Source organism: Panthera tigris, chromosome D4 (genome assembly GCF_018350195.1).
Source record: "Panthera tigris isolate Pti1 chromosome D4, P.tigris_Pti1_mat1.1, whole genome shotgun sequence".
Classification (NCBI taxonomy): domain Eukaryota; kingdom Metazoa; phylum Chordata; class Mammalia; order Carnivora; family Felidae; genus Panthera; species Panthera tigris.
In genome coordinates this window covers 54871539-54887165 of record NC_056672.1, presented here as the reverse complement: position 1 = coordinate 54887165, position 15627 = coordinate 54871539, and the positions used below count along the sequence as shown (strand labels likewise).

The following is a 15627-nucleotide window of genomic DNA, read 5'->3' as shown; positions in this document are numbered from 1 at the left end:
TCTCCTTTCCCCACCCCCTTCTGTGTATAAAAGCCTTTTGTTCTGTGCAGTTCTTCAGAGCTCCTGTTAGATGGGATGCTGCTGGATTCATTAACTGCTGAAGTCAATTGGATCTCAAAATTTACTCAGTTGAATTTTGTTTTTTTAACAGTAACTTTGTGCTCACGAAGAACAAGAATCTAGTTGGTCAGCACATGTTCACTTATTCCTTCTTGGAATTTTATCAGACATCTGTTCTTGTACCTAGTGCTGAAGATGGCTTAGTAAGACCAGTTCCTGTCAGAACAGGGAAGAAATGCCAGCTAAAAGGTGTAATTGAAATGGTGGGATAGGAGAAGGGCACCTGATAATAAGCCCCACTGAGTTAGGAAAGGCTTCCTGAAGTTGACCATAAAAGGACCAGCAGGAGCTGTGGGTAAAGGGGTTTGGTGGTCAAAGTTAGCTGAAGGAGACTTCCAGGCACTGCAGTGTGGGATTCTTGCAATGCATGCAGTGTCTTGGGAGACCAGGTGAAGAGAAGCCTGGATTGAGAGTCATTAAATGTACCTTTTTTCTTAAATGAATTAACATAACAAAAGTAAAAAAAAATTAAGTCTTCCACCTTTCCCAGGAAACCCTTGTGCAACTGTCTGTAACTTCCTTTTGTACAAACCTAAAAGGTATTTGCACTTACTCTGCACATAGCTTTTCTTATGGGAGGGGCCCCAGGGACTGAGGCTGAGGTGAGAGAAGGGCCACCCTGGCTTCTGGACTCCCATGCCAGCCCGTACCACTGTCCAGCTCTCTGTGAGCTGCTTGAGGGCCTTAGACCCTCTAGGCACACAGTGGGGTCTCTGTGCCCTTGTTCCAGGTCTGGGTAAAGCAGAGCAGTGCTGGAACCTGGCTGGCCTGCATCCTTGGGCTAGGGAGTCTCTGATGAGCTGTGGGTGCTGTGCACTGGCTGGAGCCAACTGTCAGAGGCTGGAGGTGTCTGTCTGATGGTACCACTGGACTGCTTTTTCACTTTACAAAGAGATGGCAGAGATCATGTTTGTTGGCCTCTTAACCAGTATCAACGGGAGAGGATAAGCAAATGGGAGTTTGATGGCAGTAACCAATGGCATACGGCAGTCCCTCATCTGGTTTCAGTTACATGCAGGCAACTGCGGCCCGAAAGCAGATGATCCTCCTCCTGACTTAGCATCAGAAAATCAAATGGAGCCTAACAGCATGTCATAATGCTTTAATCATTCACCTCTCTTCATCTCATGTGGGCATTTCATCTCACATCATCACAACGGTGAGTACAGTACTATTTTGAGACCACATTCACCTTTTATTACAGTATGTTCTTATAATTGTTCTATTTTGTTTTTGCTATTAATCTTACTGTGCTAAATTTATAAGCATTATAGGTAGGTATGTATGTATAGGGAGAAACAGTGCATAGCGCTCAGGACTCTTCTAGGTTTCAGACCTCCACTGGGGGTCCTGGAACATATCCAAACTGTGTGGCAGGGTGGGGGCAGAGGTGGACACCCGCATTCTTCCGAAAACATGTTCCATCAGGTAGCTAGGAAAGTAGGTACTCTGCAGCAGCCTACAGATACAACTGGTATTTGTCTCCAGCACTTACAACTTAAAATACACGGCAGTAAAGTTTCCTTCAGTAGGGTAAGGATATTTGCCCTATTCCCCATTCAGTTGTTAAATTTGTATTTCTGGGGGCACCTGGGTGGCTCAGTTAAGTGTCCAACCCTTGATTTCCACTCAGGTCATGAGTTTCGTGGGTTTGAGCCCGTCAGCAACTGGGCTATCAGCACAGAGCCTGTTTGGCTCTCTCTGCCCTTTCCCCATTGGCTTCTCTCAAAATAAAAAAATAAATTTGTGACTCTGGATACATTGAAATCTGAGGATGGGATTTCAAGGCAACCTTTTTTTAAATCTCAGGTACAATTATCTTCTTCAGTTGCTTTTCAACTTGTACTAAGAGCCCTTCCTTCCTATGTAAGCAGCCTTGTTTAATTCTCTGAATTACTCTTATGAAGTACAGCCTATTATGGTTTCCATAATACACATGAAGAAAGGGACTTCCAGAGGTTCCCATACCTTGTTCATGGAGCACACACTGAAAGCCAGGTGCAATTCCAAAGCTCAATTTCTTTATTCTTTGAATCTGGCTGTTAGCTGCTTCTCTTTAGGTCTGGGAACAGGCAAAGAATGCGTGAATTGTGTCTCCACAATCCATTACAATTTATTTATTTACCTAACCCAGCCACAGGAAGTGAGATGAGTAAAAGAGCACTGACTGACAACTGGGACTGCAGTTTTTACCGTTAACTTACTTGGGCCAGAGCAGTGGTTCTGTCATCCAGTAAATAAATCAAAGGTAAATTTTCAGGTCCTGTCCCTGACCTATGAAATCTGCAGTCGTGGCACTGGGGCTCATCAACCTTGCTGTTTTGAGATCCAGAACACTAGAGGGCAGTTTCTCCACTCCTAAAACGGATGTTTTGATTCTTGTTCTGCCTCACAAGGTTGTAGATATAATCCAGTTAAGTGATAACTGTTCAGGACTTAAGAAGCCCTTGAAAGAGCATCTTTATTTTGCTGTAGCTTGTTAGGTTTCATTCACTGTATTTTTACAACCTACACATTTTTCCTATATTATTTCAAAAAAGATATTGTGATGAAGTGTACATCTAAGCTGGGAAGCTCCCTGGTCTGATTCTCAAACTTCTAACTGCAGTGTCAAAGGCTGCCATTATTGGACTTTCTCTTACCAATGCATTACCCTAGATGGTTAATAGGACTATGTCCCTATGTTGGTAGTGTTGAACTTTGGCTGTTGATAAACATCTTGGTGCTTAAGCTACTACACCCAGCTCCATGATGTTAAAATCCTGGCGTGGGGTGGGGGTGGGGCTCACATGTTTTTAAGTTTCCCAGGTAACTAAGTGTAGCCAAGGTTGAGAAGCAGTACCATATGCAGAAAAAGACCTGATGCTAATTTCACATACAGGAAGATCTGCCACCATGTTCCATTAGCACCCTCATGGGACATTCTTATTCCCTACAAGTATGAGTGGATGGGGAAGGCATCAGAGCAAGCATTAGTGCTAGGGCCAGGAACTCGTGTGGATGCACATGCATTCCTGTAGCAGACTTGGTCAGAGTTGTAAGAGATGACCTTGGTCCAAGTTCTCAGGGGCAGCTTTTAGACTACAAACTGTTTCTGCCTTTCCTGGTTAACTATTTCCTTTTCAGATTTCTATTTTTCTTTTATTTTTATACTGTATAATTCAGTAGCATTACATTAGTAACATTCACAACCTTGTAGAACCATCACTGTTTATCTAAAACTTTATCACAACCAATTAAGCATTAACCATTCATTCCTCTTCCCCCTAGCCCTTGGTAACTGGTCTATGAATTTGCCTTGATAGGTCATTTAAGTACACATACACATACAATAATTTGTCCTCTCACACACGTACCATCACATTTTGTCCATTAGTTGGGTATGGGTTTGCTCCCCCTTTGGCTACTGTGAATTTTACAAACAACACTGGCAACAAGTATCTCACTTAGCCAAGGAGTCAATTACTAACTGTAGGCTTTTTGAGAAACTGCTCAACTTTTCTATAAGAGATGCACCATTTTACATTCCTACCAGTGAGGTACTGGGTCCCAATTTCTCCACCTTTTCACCTATTTTCATTTTGGATTAGTAGGTGTGAAGTAGTATTTCACTGTGGTTGTAATTTATAGTTGCCCTCAATGACTGATGTTAAACATGAGGATTTCAATTTTTTAAGATGTTATATGTATTACAACTCAGGGTTCTTTGGAGAAATTTAAGATTTCTGGTCATACTTTGTTGTGTTTTCCTGCGTACCTGGCATCATACCCAAACAGAAGGGTAGCTGTATGGTACTGACTAAAAATGACAATCTAAAAATAACAGGTTATTAATTATTTCACTATGACAAACACTGGAAGTGTGAAAACTATGTTTTAGTTTCTCCTTTTTAACTCAAATGTGCTCTATGAGGGAAACTTCGATGTGGGCCACTTCTGGAGAAATGTTTAACCTTACTGATTACAGGAGATGCAGCACAATCAGGATAAATGGGTAAAAACTTTCACATTTTCACACTAGTGTTTGCAAAGTTTTTAAAAACCCTTTTGGCTCATTACTTACCCCTCACCCACTTTCACTCCCCACCCTTGTTTAACATTCAACTATAGTTAAGTACCATTTTCAATTACCCATTTAACTAGTTAAATGACAAATTACCTATCTTAATTAGTGAAAAGCCAATGCTTTTAATCTAGGGGAAAAAAAAGCCTGTAGTGACACACTGGAAATGCTTTGTAATCAGTGTATTAAGGAGACATTCATACATTTCAAGAATTGCTTAATTCTGATACCCAGATTTAAGCTTGTGAACATGACTTTTAAACATACAATTAAAGCTATTCATCATAATTTGCTATACTACCAACATTAAATTACAGTTACTTCGGAGCGTAAGTTAAATTGTTTAAAGTAAGCCTGTAACATACCTAAAACACCTTCCTAGCTCATACATGCAAATTTACTTTTCTGTGTAAATATCTCTTCACTCTAAGTTACCCTGCTCCCGAAGTCACTACTCTGAAGCTTATCATGGTCCAAAGAGAAGGAAAAAAAGTGTAACCAGGACTGGTGTGTGTGTGTATATATATATATATATGTTAAATATATATATATTAAAAAAAAAAAGATGGCACAGCAGAAGGGAATGCAATTCTACAAGTGCAAGTCCTCAAACAGCAGATTATGATAAACCCCTTCTTTAGAAAGGTATCCTTTCCACCACTGATACCACAGGCCAAATTACACAGCATGCCATCTTTAAGTAACAGTTGAGGCAACAGAATAAATGCAGAAGCATCACAATGAATCCCACTTAATAGAACTACAGACCAACACTTGTCTACAAATTCTTTTTCTGATTGCCAATTAAACAAGTTTTAACTTCATAGCTTAACAATTAAGGGTCATACACTGAAGTCAGTACATTTACCTAGCATTTTCAGTCTAAACTAGTTCATGTACATAGAGCTGAAATCAATTACAAGGTCGGGCCTCTAACAAATGCTAGGGGAGATTTTTTAAAAGTAGTTTTTACAAGTATTAAACTTATCTTGCACACTGAATTCATCATACATACAGGGCAAAGTCAGAGCTTTTATATTTTTTATTCTTCATTTAACTTTTAAAACACTACTATAGTTGAATATTAAAACAAAAACAATAATAGCAAGTAGTGAGCTATGATTATAGTCCTTCATTCGTTCACTACTGCATATAAAATGCCAGCAGTGTTCTTCACTGGCCCCATTAAGAGGTCTGACACTGAACACCTCCCCTAGGGTGATGTTCATCATCCTCATACGCTTCTCCATTGTAATGGCGCCTTCTTTCCTGATTTGGATCAAAGTCCACCAGTTCTACCTGGTCCATTTCATCAGTCTCTTCTACTTCCTTCCTCTCAGGTAGGAGCTTTTCCAGCAAAGACAGTTTATCAGGAGAGAGAAAGCCATTCTCAGGGAAGTTTACCTATAAAAAGAAATCTCCACTGTAAGTTCCATTTGATTTACTTAACCAAGTAGCTCCTTAGACATATTACCATTGACCCATTTTCCCCAGAAAAACACTTGAGAACATTATCTTTTGGTGAATCTGCCAATCCCAAGTTAGAACACATGTTCTAAAAGGCACAAAAACATCTAGCTAGTATAGCCTTAACTAGAATTTAAGGCATTAAAAAAAAACAAAAAAAACCCTCATTGGAGTAAAACTGCACTGTGATGATTATGGTTCTATTCAGCCAATGTAAGAACCCACACTAAAACATACTAATTCCTTGTAACAGAATTTAAACAAAGCTATTCATCTTCACAAAAGCAGTCCTTCTTTTCCCAAAAATGTTTTTTAAATTTCTTAAAAAGTATACTTTTGAGACAGAACATGAGTAGGGGAGGGGCAGAGAGACAGGGAGACAGAATCCGAAGCAGGCTTCAGGCTGAGCTGTCAGCAGAGCCCAATATGGGGCTCAACCAATGAACCGCGACATCATGACCTGAGCTGAAGTCGGACACTTAACCGACCAAGCCACCCAGGCAACCCCAAAAATGTTTTTAATAAAAGCTGTATTTGTTGGTCAAGGGCCAATTTAAGATTGAAAAAAAAATGGTTGGGGGTTGCTTTATGAACCATCCTATTAACCAAGTACTGTAGTATTTTGCCAAAAACTCACAATAGCTAAGTACTTCTGCTGAACTAAATATAAGATCCTAATTATAGCCTTGTGTTAGCTCATTTCTTCCCGAACAAGAGACTATAATGTGCTTTACCATCCAGAAATGTAATTGTTATATTTTAATAAGCTAATCATTGTCAAGTATTCCCAGGCTACTTTATAGCTTACCTTAAATTCGATGATTAGGCGACCCTTTTCGTATGGTCTACGATAAATTGGCATGCCTTCATTCAGCACACACTTGATATCTCCATGCTTGACAATCTGACCTAAAAACATAGAAGCCAAGTTTTATTAAATACAGTCACATTTTTATGAGGTGGGGAAAATAAAGAGGAATGTCCTAGCTCACTGACAGGAATAAATATATGTGAAGCAATCCAATTACGTTTCAGTTTTTAGGGGCTTCCTTAAGAAACCCAATTACCATACAATTTCAGCTCAGCTCACGGGAGAGACTTAATTGAACAAGTAATTATACTAGTTTTCTCAGTGCCTATATACTAGCTAGCAGCAGACCGCGAAAATACTGTAACAGACAAGCTCATCTAAGTTAGCATACCTGGATGAGAGGTAATGACAATGGTTCTGTTGTCTAGAGTAGATATTGGCTTTTGAAAGCCGCACAGTGCTTCAACCAGCTGTATGTCCATACACATGAAAAGATCCTCTCCTCGCCTGTTATCAACATAAATATGACATACACTCAATTCTCTCAAATCACCAGTGATTAGAAGTACCACAACAGGCAAATCCGTTTTCTTAACAGCAAGCAAGGGTATCTTTCACAAAAAAGTCCTCTCTCCCAATTCTCAAAACGGCTGTGATCTAGAAACAGCAAATATATGAACCCTGCCAACCATTTCCTGGATAAGACTTTAGAATCTTTCCACTCATTCTAGGTAGCCTCTACTACTTACCATCCCCATTACCTAATTTTAAATCTGGTTTCTTAACAAGGGGGAAAAAATTTTCCCACAACTGCAGCTAAAAAAAAAAAAAGTGCTGATATTAAGAAGGAAAGGACATAGTGTGAGGCAGAACAGACTCCCAACTGGGTCCTGGATTTAGGTTCTGTTAAATTAAATAATGGGGATGACCAATTCCAAATGATAAAAGAATTTTTTACTGACCTACATGAATTACTAATATAGTGCTTTGCATATTATGAAATACCTTTTGTATTTTGTATAGCCCACTTCCTCCTTGGGCTTAGACTTTCTTTTCCAGTTCATATTAGTAAAATAACTTATCCACAGAGTACTCTCCAAATAAAACTTGTAGATTCAGGGGTGCCTGGGTGGCTCCGTTGGTTAAGCATCTGACTCTTGATTTCAGCTCAGGTCAACAGTTCCTGAGTTCGAGCCCCACATCGGGCTCTGTGGGGACAGCACAGACCCTGCTTAGGATTGTTTCCCCCTCTCTCTCAAAAGCAAGCATTAAACAAACAAAAACAAAACTAGTAGATTCACCTCAAATGACCCTATCAAAATCCTGACTTTGATAGCATTTCCCATTATTTAAGACACTTATAGGAATGTTCTTTTTCACTAACTCAAAACCAGTTCCTTCAGATGTCATTCCCAACAGATTTACAGGATCCCTACTCTCGTCCAAAGCTTTAAATTAGCAATAGCTATATATTTAACACATGGGTTAACAAATCCTTGTTCTTAACTGTAAGATCATAAACAGTATCATTTCACAGCAACAGACCTCAATTTATATACTAATTTAGTTTTCTACAGAGAAGTTTCTATACATTTATTTACAATTAAAAGCAACTCAACTTATCACAAACTCTGGACTAAAAGGGGCAAAAGGTTTAGGTCATTTCAAATTAACTGCTTACACAAAGACTATTTATATTCATACAAAACACTTCTTTAAAAAAAGCATATCCTTTAGGTAACGATTTACCTAAATTTACCCAAAAACCAAAATCTGATCTTTTTTTGTTTGTAGCCTACTGAAACAATGGCTAACAGCCTTTTAGAAAAGGTATCACATATAACCTAACTCTACTACACTTTTCTACAGTATTTCCAGTAAGTTTTTAGAGTAATGAAAAGCACATTTAAAAAAAATGCCATTTGTCAGTTTGAGTAATTGGTAAGTTTTTACCTAGTAAAAACAGCATGGTCCTTCTGATCTAAAACAATGATAATATCTCCTGGTTCCAGTCCAGGTTCTTGGTCTCCTTCACCATGGAATGTTATCTTCTGGCCATCTTTCATGCCTAAAAACAAAAGATTAGTTTTACACTCTTATTTAACATCCAACCAATGTCAGAATCTTTATTAAGAAATTGGTGCATGTTTGTGTATGCCTGGAAAAAAATGCTCAAAGTCTTTGTGGATGCTAAATTTACCGAAATGACTAAGAATGCCCACATGATTCAATCAGGCCAATTTCTTACTGAAGAAAGTGATCATAGGGGAGAACACAAACCATAGACGCAAACCCACGTGAGGCTCCAAATCTCAGAGCTGCTATTTACTGCTAGCTGGATTACCCTGGGGAAGCAAGTTGCATAACATTCCAAAATACCAACTTTCCCAGACACCTACCTCATCAGGACTGTTTCGAGGATTAAATAAAAAAGCCCATGCTGCCACCAAATCAGTTAACTGGCAAACATAACCATAATAATTAACAATAAACATTACTTATATCCAGCTTGTCTCCTGAACCAATCACTGAGGGGACCCAAACAAGAGCCACTGTTTTACATATTATGAAAGATATGAAACCTCTATTATGTAGCCAAAACTGTAATGAATATCCATCAAACTAGATCCAGCAGATCATTTCATGACTAATCCTTCATGTATTATAGTACCTTCACCCATGTTCCCCCCTCCATTTAAAAAAAATTCTTTTCAGTGCTTATTTTTGAGACAGAACATGAGCAGGGGAGGGGGCAGAGAGAGAGGGAGACACAGAATCTGAAGCAGGCTCCTGGCTCTGAGCTGTCAGCAGAGCCAGATGCGGGGAAATGGGGCTTGAACTCACGACTCGAACCGTAAGAGATCATGACCTGAAGGAAAATGGATGCTTAACTGACTGAGCCACTCAGACACCCTTCCCCCAATCCCTTTTTGAAGCAAAATCTAAATGCGTGAGGATGTATCTCTAAAAAACTAAGAACTTAAACCACAATACCAGTATTACGTAGGAGAAAACGAACAGTTTGTCTTTATTCTTGAGGCCAAGTTGCTGTCTTGTTACAGCAGTGAAGCAATTCAACTGTACTTGGTTTTGCTCGATGTTCCACTACTGTAAAAAGCATGGATAAAAGCAGCAAATATGGCTTCACTTACAACTAATGCTCTCCTAAAAACACTGTTGGTAGCAAAAGGGATGTTCTATCAAAGCAAAAAAATCCAAACCTGACTACACATGGACCAACTGAGAGAGGGAAAAAAAAGTGAAAGGAGGGCAGTACCATAAATCACACAAAAGAACATTACAGAGGCTTAAGTTAATGCAGATTTACGTAGTAATATGCAATGAGGTTCATATCGACAATTCCGTATTAGTATGCACATTATGTAATAGTTTCATTTTAAATTAGCCATGTCTGAAAGACATTGCTACATGTTCATAAGTTCTTGTTTACCAGTTAAAACATGTTCATTAGTTTAGAACAATTTCAAGAAAATAGGAGACCCCCTGAATTCTTCACCTAAACCCCCCCATCCTTAAAAGAAGGCACATCCTGGAGTGCCTGGCTGGTTCAGTCAGTGGAACCCATGACTCAAACTTAGGGTTGTCAAGTTTGAGCCCCACTGGTTAAGTGTAGAGAATACTTAAAATCTTTACAAAAAAAGAAAAAAAAAAAGGCATATCCTTTAATCTAGCAGTTCCCAAAGAAATAGTTATTTCAGTTACAAGTGGAAGATCTAATGATTTAATAGAAGAAAATTAAGTTTAGAACATTATTCAATCATTTGCTGATATCAGTGTTCTATCAAAATAAGAAAGTGACTCAGAACTCACCTTTGTCAATATGAACTTCTAGAATCTTCTTTTCTCGAACTATCTTCCTTCCATTGCAGCTTTTACATCTATCTTTAGGACTGATCCGTTCCCCATGGCCCTGGCACTCCATGCACACAGATTGAATTTGCTGAACCATTCCAGGTCCTATCTGATGAATTCTTATTTGCATTCCAGTACCTCGGCAATTGGGACAACATTCTACCGCTCCTTTCTTACCACCTCGGCCTAAACAGTTTAAAAAGAAATGTTGGAATTTAGTATTAGATATGATGAATGTTTTAATATTAATCAAAGTTCTTAAACACTACATTCAGTTTCCAAGGTTTGATGGAATGCTGTCCTAAAAATCTACGATTCAGCCTTTTTATATTTCACAAAATATAGCCACCACCAGCTTCAGTTAATAGATAACATTTTTATTGTCTTTCCAAAGAACCATTTCAGATTTTTAAATTTTTTTTAATGTTTATTTATTTTTGAGATAGAGACAGAACATGAATGGGGAAGGGTCAGAGAGAGAGGGAGACACAGAATGTGAAGCAGGCTCCAGGCTCTGAGCTGTCAGCACAGAGTCCAATGTGGGGCTCGAACTCACAGACCGTGAGATCATGACCTGAGCCGAAGTCGGACGCTTAACCCACTGAGCCACCCAGGCGCCCCCAGATTTTTGTTTTAAACATGTGCTCCCAAAGCACAATTTTTAGGAATACTTTATCTGTGAGATGAGAACATTTTAAAGCATGTATTCTCTTTAGAAAATACCTTTATTTCAAACAAGTAACTTAAGATTACATGTTCTCACCCAGAAACTGGTCTAAACAGTTAAGTGTCCAAAAAAGAAGACACTGTTTAAACCATTATTACAAATCAGGGAAGCCATTAGAATGACATGAGAGTTTTAAAGAGAACAGAAGTGTTCAACTCTGAATAATGTTGAGGAAAAAAAAGACCCCACAAATTAGATTGATCCCAACTGTATTTAAAACATACAAGGGGCCCCTGAGTGGCTTAGCTGGTTAAGGTCCAACTTCAGCTCAGGTCATGATCTCATGTTTCATGAGTTCAAGCCCCACATCAGGCTCTGTGCTGTCACAGCAGAGCCTGCTTCAGATCCTGTCTCCCTTTCTCCTTGCACCCCTCCCATCCATAATAAACAAACGTTAAAAAAAAAAAAATGGAATAAAACACACACATGGAAAAAGGTGGTGGATTCAGGAGGTTTTCTTCATACTCGTACTCTCCAAGATTTAGGTAGAGTACTATCAGTTTTATTTATCTAGAAGAGCTTTGGTCTCATTTTCACTTATAGTAAAGGTGTGAAAAGACCATACCTTCACATTTGTCGCAAATCACATTCTTTTGCAGAGCTAGTTTTCTTGTTGCACCATTATATAAATCTTCTAAGGTTACAGAGAGCTGATGCACAACATTTTTACCTAGAATGAATGACAGCTCGTTAAAAATCAAAGACATTTCTTATGTTTGTGTTAATTGCACTTTAAAAATAGTAAAGAATAATGAAAGACTAGTCTCACAGGACACATCTGTTGAGCACCTATCACATACATAGAAGTTGGCCACATTATCACACGTGATCCACGAACTATGATGTAATTTCAGTTGAGGAAAACTGGGTGACATTGAATAATCTGCCCGAGGACATATATGTGGCCATCTTATAAACCATGCTAATCAAAAACCTCAACTGCAAAATAACTTGGGAAATCGATGTTATTTAAATAGGTTTCACAATAAATTAATCCAAACTGCATTTCTGTCCTAATATACTCTAAACCTTTCACTTAGTATTGTATTGAACATGGCCAACCATTTCTTCATCCAAAAATGCTTCAGCACAGAGTTCCAACTAAACAAAATTCGCCAGGAAAGCAGACATATTTATTCAGTCTCTACAGAAGGCTATTAATTTCCACTTCTTTCTGAAGCGTGGCATATTTACTTTTGGGGCAACAGTAAAGACTGTATTTCTCATACAGTCCTATTCAATACACCTACAACAATAGAAACGTTTTATATCCATGATATCTAATACAGTAGCCACTAATCACATGTAGCTATTTAGCACCTAAGAATGGCTACTATACAGCAATTTATTTAAATGTGGCCAGTGGCTATAAAGCAGTGCCATATCTCACCTCAAAATGTGAAACGGAAAATAGAGATTGCATAAGGATACAAAGGCTACAAAGAAGTCACTTGCCAATAGTTAATAAGTTCCTAGCTAATGATTCTTCCACAATGACTTTTATCCACCAGGAATGAGTACTGCCTTAAGCCTCAGTGAAAAACCTCCCTCACTCTTATCTGCAGAGCATGCCTAAAGAGTATTATTAGTTTCCAATGAAGCACCATTAACTGCATCCTTTAACTCCTAGCTCCACCTTTGGTTCTGTATCAAATACAGGTCCATGTAGTTGATTCTGGCATGCTAAAAACTGCCCTTCTTTACCTTTATAGATTTGAGACTACAGAGAAGGGAGAGCAAACAATTCCTGAAGTGTGACTTATCCTCCAGTTTCATGACCAAAAAACCTTTTAATGGGAGTCAGACTTTGCTAGTCCATTCCTTAAAAAAATTAAAAAATCAAAACAAAACAAAAAAAACCCAGCTGTTTTTCTGTGGGACAAATCATCCTAAGTAATTAACTTTGATTACAAATTGTTTTAAGTTCCTTAACTACATTTTTGTTAAATGTTAGGGGTACATATTTTAAAATATTTTAAATTGAAGCGAGATTAAACAGACTGTAAGCTACTGGGAGATAATAAAAGCTAATCCTGACTCTGATGCCTTGCTACATATGACCCTGAGGAAATTTTAAATTTCTGAATTTTAACTCACTTTGAACAAGGCCACCACCTCCAACTGGGCTGGAGGGTGGGGGAGGGGTCAAATATCTCTAAAAAGGGTTTTGAATACTATGTTCCTATACTCTATTCCTTTACCTAAGGGTTGATAACCTCCCAAATGTCATACATATTGGAGAACTTTACAAGCACTTGTTAGAACTTGATTGACTTAGCTGTTTTTGGTTACATCTCACTTTAAAAAATTACATCAAAGTGGCACTTTGTCAGTTTGCAACTTTATACCAACATGTAAACAAGCATTTCAAACAGGTGATTTCTCAACAATTTACTTTCACAAAGGGCTACTTTAATTTGCTGCATGTGGACTAGGTTATTCTTACCTCTCCTCTCTCTCTGCATCCTTCCTCCTCCTCCAAAAAACATATCAAAGATGTCCATGGGGGAGCCAAAACCACCACCTGCTCCACCTTCTTTAATTGCCTGTTCTCCTCCTTTGTCATATAATTCCCTTTTCTTCGCATCAGAGAGCACTTCATAAGCTTGAGAAATCTGTTTAAACTGTTTGAGAAAGAAAATTTCCCTTCAGAAAAAAAGTGTTGCAAAAACAATCACTGTATTACACATACTCATTGTCAGACTGCAATGGAAATAGTATATACCTGGCAAAGAATTACACAGCTACATTTAAGACTGAACACGTAAGAAAAAAAAAAGTAGGAGTACATCACTTGCCTTCTCTCCTTCATTTGGATTCTTGTCAGGGTGGTACTTCAAAGCCAATTTCCTGTAAGCCTTTTTCAATTCTTCCTGGGTGGCATTGGGTTTGACCCCCAAAACATCATAGTAAGTAGTTTCTTTCACCATTTTCTACAGCCTGAAATAAAATGCGATTTTAACTTTCAACTATTAATTTTAATTAGGAAAAGTCAGAATTAAGGCAGAGAAATCTTCCCTTTCCCAAATCTGATAGAACACTACCTTCCCTAAACTTCAGAGAAGGTAACAAATCCTTTGGTAATTCAGCGATAAATTCTTACTAAATGTCGGCTAGTAATTATCAGGGAATAATTCACAGGCCTTTCTCTGTAGCAGCTGGTCCCCACTCTCCCACAGGAAAGCTCCATACTTAACGCCACTATTATCCGGATTCTTCCTGTTTCTCTTTCCCAGTATGACAGCAGTAATCAAAAAGAGCACCAATAGGCTCAGTTCTTACGTTATCCTTATCTTCCGGTAAATCGGATAAGCCCTACACTCCCTAGATAAAAAAACATTTGGACACGGGGGAGGAGGGAAAGGAGTGGTTTATGAAACTGATTTTAAGCCACCACAAAGCAAGCTCTCCCCCCGGCAACCTTAAGGGTGTTTCTCAATCAAAGAACTTATAGCATCTCTACTTTCACTACCGAACACCTCTCGCCCCCACGAGTCAGCGTAGTTTCCATGGTGTTAGGTTGCCCCCTACGTTAGGTGCAGACCGTTACGGTTTTCTTCCTCCCACCTGGGACCGAAGGGGTGGGAGAACCCCAGCCAGCCCTCAACAAAGAGGAGCTCGGAGAAGCCACCGCAGCCTCCGCCCCGCTCCCTCCGCAGCCCCTCGCCCCCTGGCTCCTTCCGCGCGTGCGCGAATGGTCGCCCACCCCCAGCAAGCCGGAGCAGAGGGGACGCGGGGGCGCGCACGGAAGGGGGGTCGATTGGAAAGCTGAGGGCTCCAAGTCCTTGGGGACCTCGGGCTAAATAGAGTGGAAAATGCTTCAGGAAACATCTCGAGCCCACTCACCGCGTGCGGAGGACTGCTGCGGCAACACACCAGCCCTCCCAAAAAGAAAATCGTGAATACAGGAACCGACAACCCTCCCGCCCACGCGGAGTCAACCGCCTCCGACCGCGGCTCCATCCGGCTTCCCCGTGCCGACAATGGCGCCGGCCTTGGGACGAGAGGAAGCGCGAGAGCTGAAACTCACCGGTGAGGGGGCCGAGGCCGGTGTGGGGGAGCGGGAAGGAGCGCGTTGCTGGGCGCAGCTCGGGCAGCCGCCGCTCCTCCGCTTTTCAGCGAGCGTTCTGGAAAGTTCCGCCCGGCGCGCCGCAGCCGTCGTCTTTTGTAGCCGAGTCCTGGCGCGTCACTCGACGGAAGTCCCGCCCCTTTCGCCGCTGCCACCGCCCCGCGGTTACCTAGGCAACGGCGCGGGGGCGCTCGGACTGGGAGGAGCTGTGCCGAAGGGCCTTGTGGGGGTGGGCGCAAGCCTTGGTTCCTGGCGCTCGTGGAACTTTCTGGAGTTCCTTCCTCCACCCAGTGGGCCGGGGAGCGCGGAAGTCTTGGGCGGGAGCGGGGATTGCTTAGGAGCGGTGCAGTACCCGGCCAATTCCGGAATCCCAAATGCGCGGGGCCGTGGCTGCGGCCTGTGATGGCGTGGAGGGCTTGGGAACAGAGCCCCGTGAGGGAGCGGAGTTCGGAACGAGAACCTCTCGGAACAAAGCCCTCCCTTCCTCCTCTCCGCCG

General features: G+C 40.5%; 2 protein-coding genes across 4 annotated transcripts in view; one reads left to right on the top strand and one right to left on the bottom strand.

The window, feature by feature from the left end:
- Positions 1-2119: 2119 nt before the first annotated feature.
- DNAJA1 (DnaJ heat shock protein family (Hsp40) member A1) lies at positions 2120-15235 on the bottom strand. 2 transcript variants are annotated; one of them, XM_042965191.1, is made up of 9 exons: positions 15092-15235; positions 13860-14001; positions 13508-13685; positions 11627-11731; positions 10293-10520; positions 8415-8529; positions 6853-6968; positions 6459-6559; positions 2120-5587 (listed from the first exon to the last, which is right to left on the bottom strand). In XM_042965191.1, exons 2-9 carry the CDS (start codon positions 13989-13991, stop codon positions 5369-5371), a joined length of 1194 nt encoding a protein of 397 aa, XP_042821125.1. In that variant the 5' UTR covers positions 13992-14001; positions 15092-15235; the 3' UTR covers positions 2120-5368. The 2 variants fall into 2 exon arrangements, with proteins under 2 accessions (XP_042821125.1, XP_042821126.1); XM_042965192.1 differs by lacking the exon at positions 15092-15235 and adding an exon at positions 14908-14986.
- APTX (aprataxin) overlaps positions 14791-15627 on the top strand; it is a 75233-nt gene continuing 74396 nt past the window's right edge. For both annotated transcript variants that reach the window (XM_042965194.1, XM_042965193.1), the window contains exon 1: positions 14791-15093. The gene's annotated coding sequence lies outside the window, so the exon portion shown is untranslated. The remainder of the gene's footprint in view (positions 15094-15627) is intronic.

Coding starts and splice junctions, on each gene's coding strand:
- DNAJA1 (XM_042965191.1), bottom strand. CDS start 13,991: ATGGTGAAAGAAACTACTTACTATGATGTTTTGGGGGTCAAACCCAAT. Junction 10,521..11,626: donor GATTTGCGACAAATGTGAAG/GTATGGTCTTTT, acceptor TAAACTGTTTAG/GCCGAGGTGGTAAGAAAGGA. Junction 6,969..8,414: donor GACCATGCTGTTTTTACTAG/GTAAAAACTTAC, acceptor TGTTGATAACAG/GCGAGGAGAGGATCTTTTCA.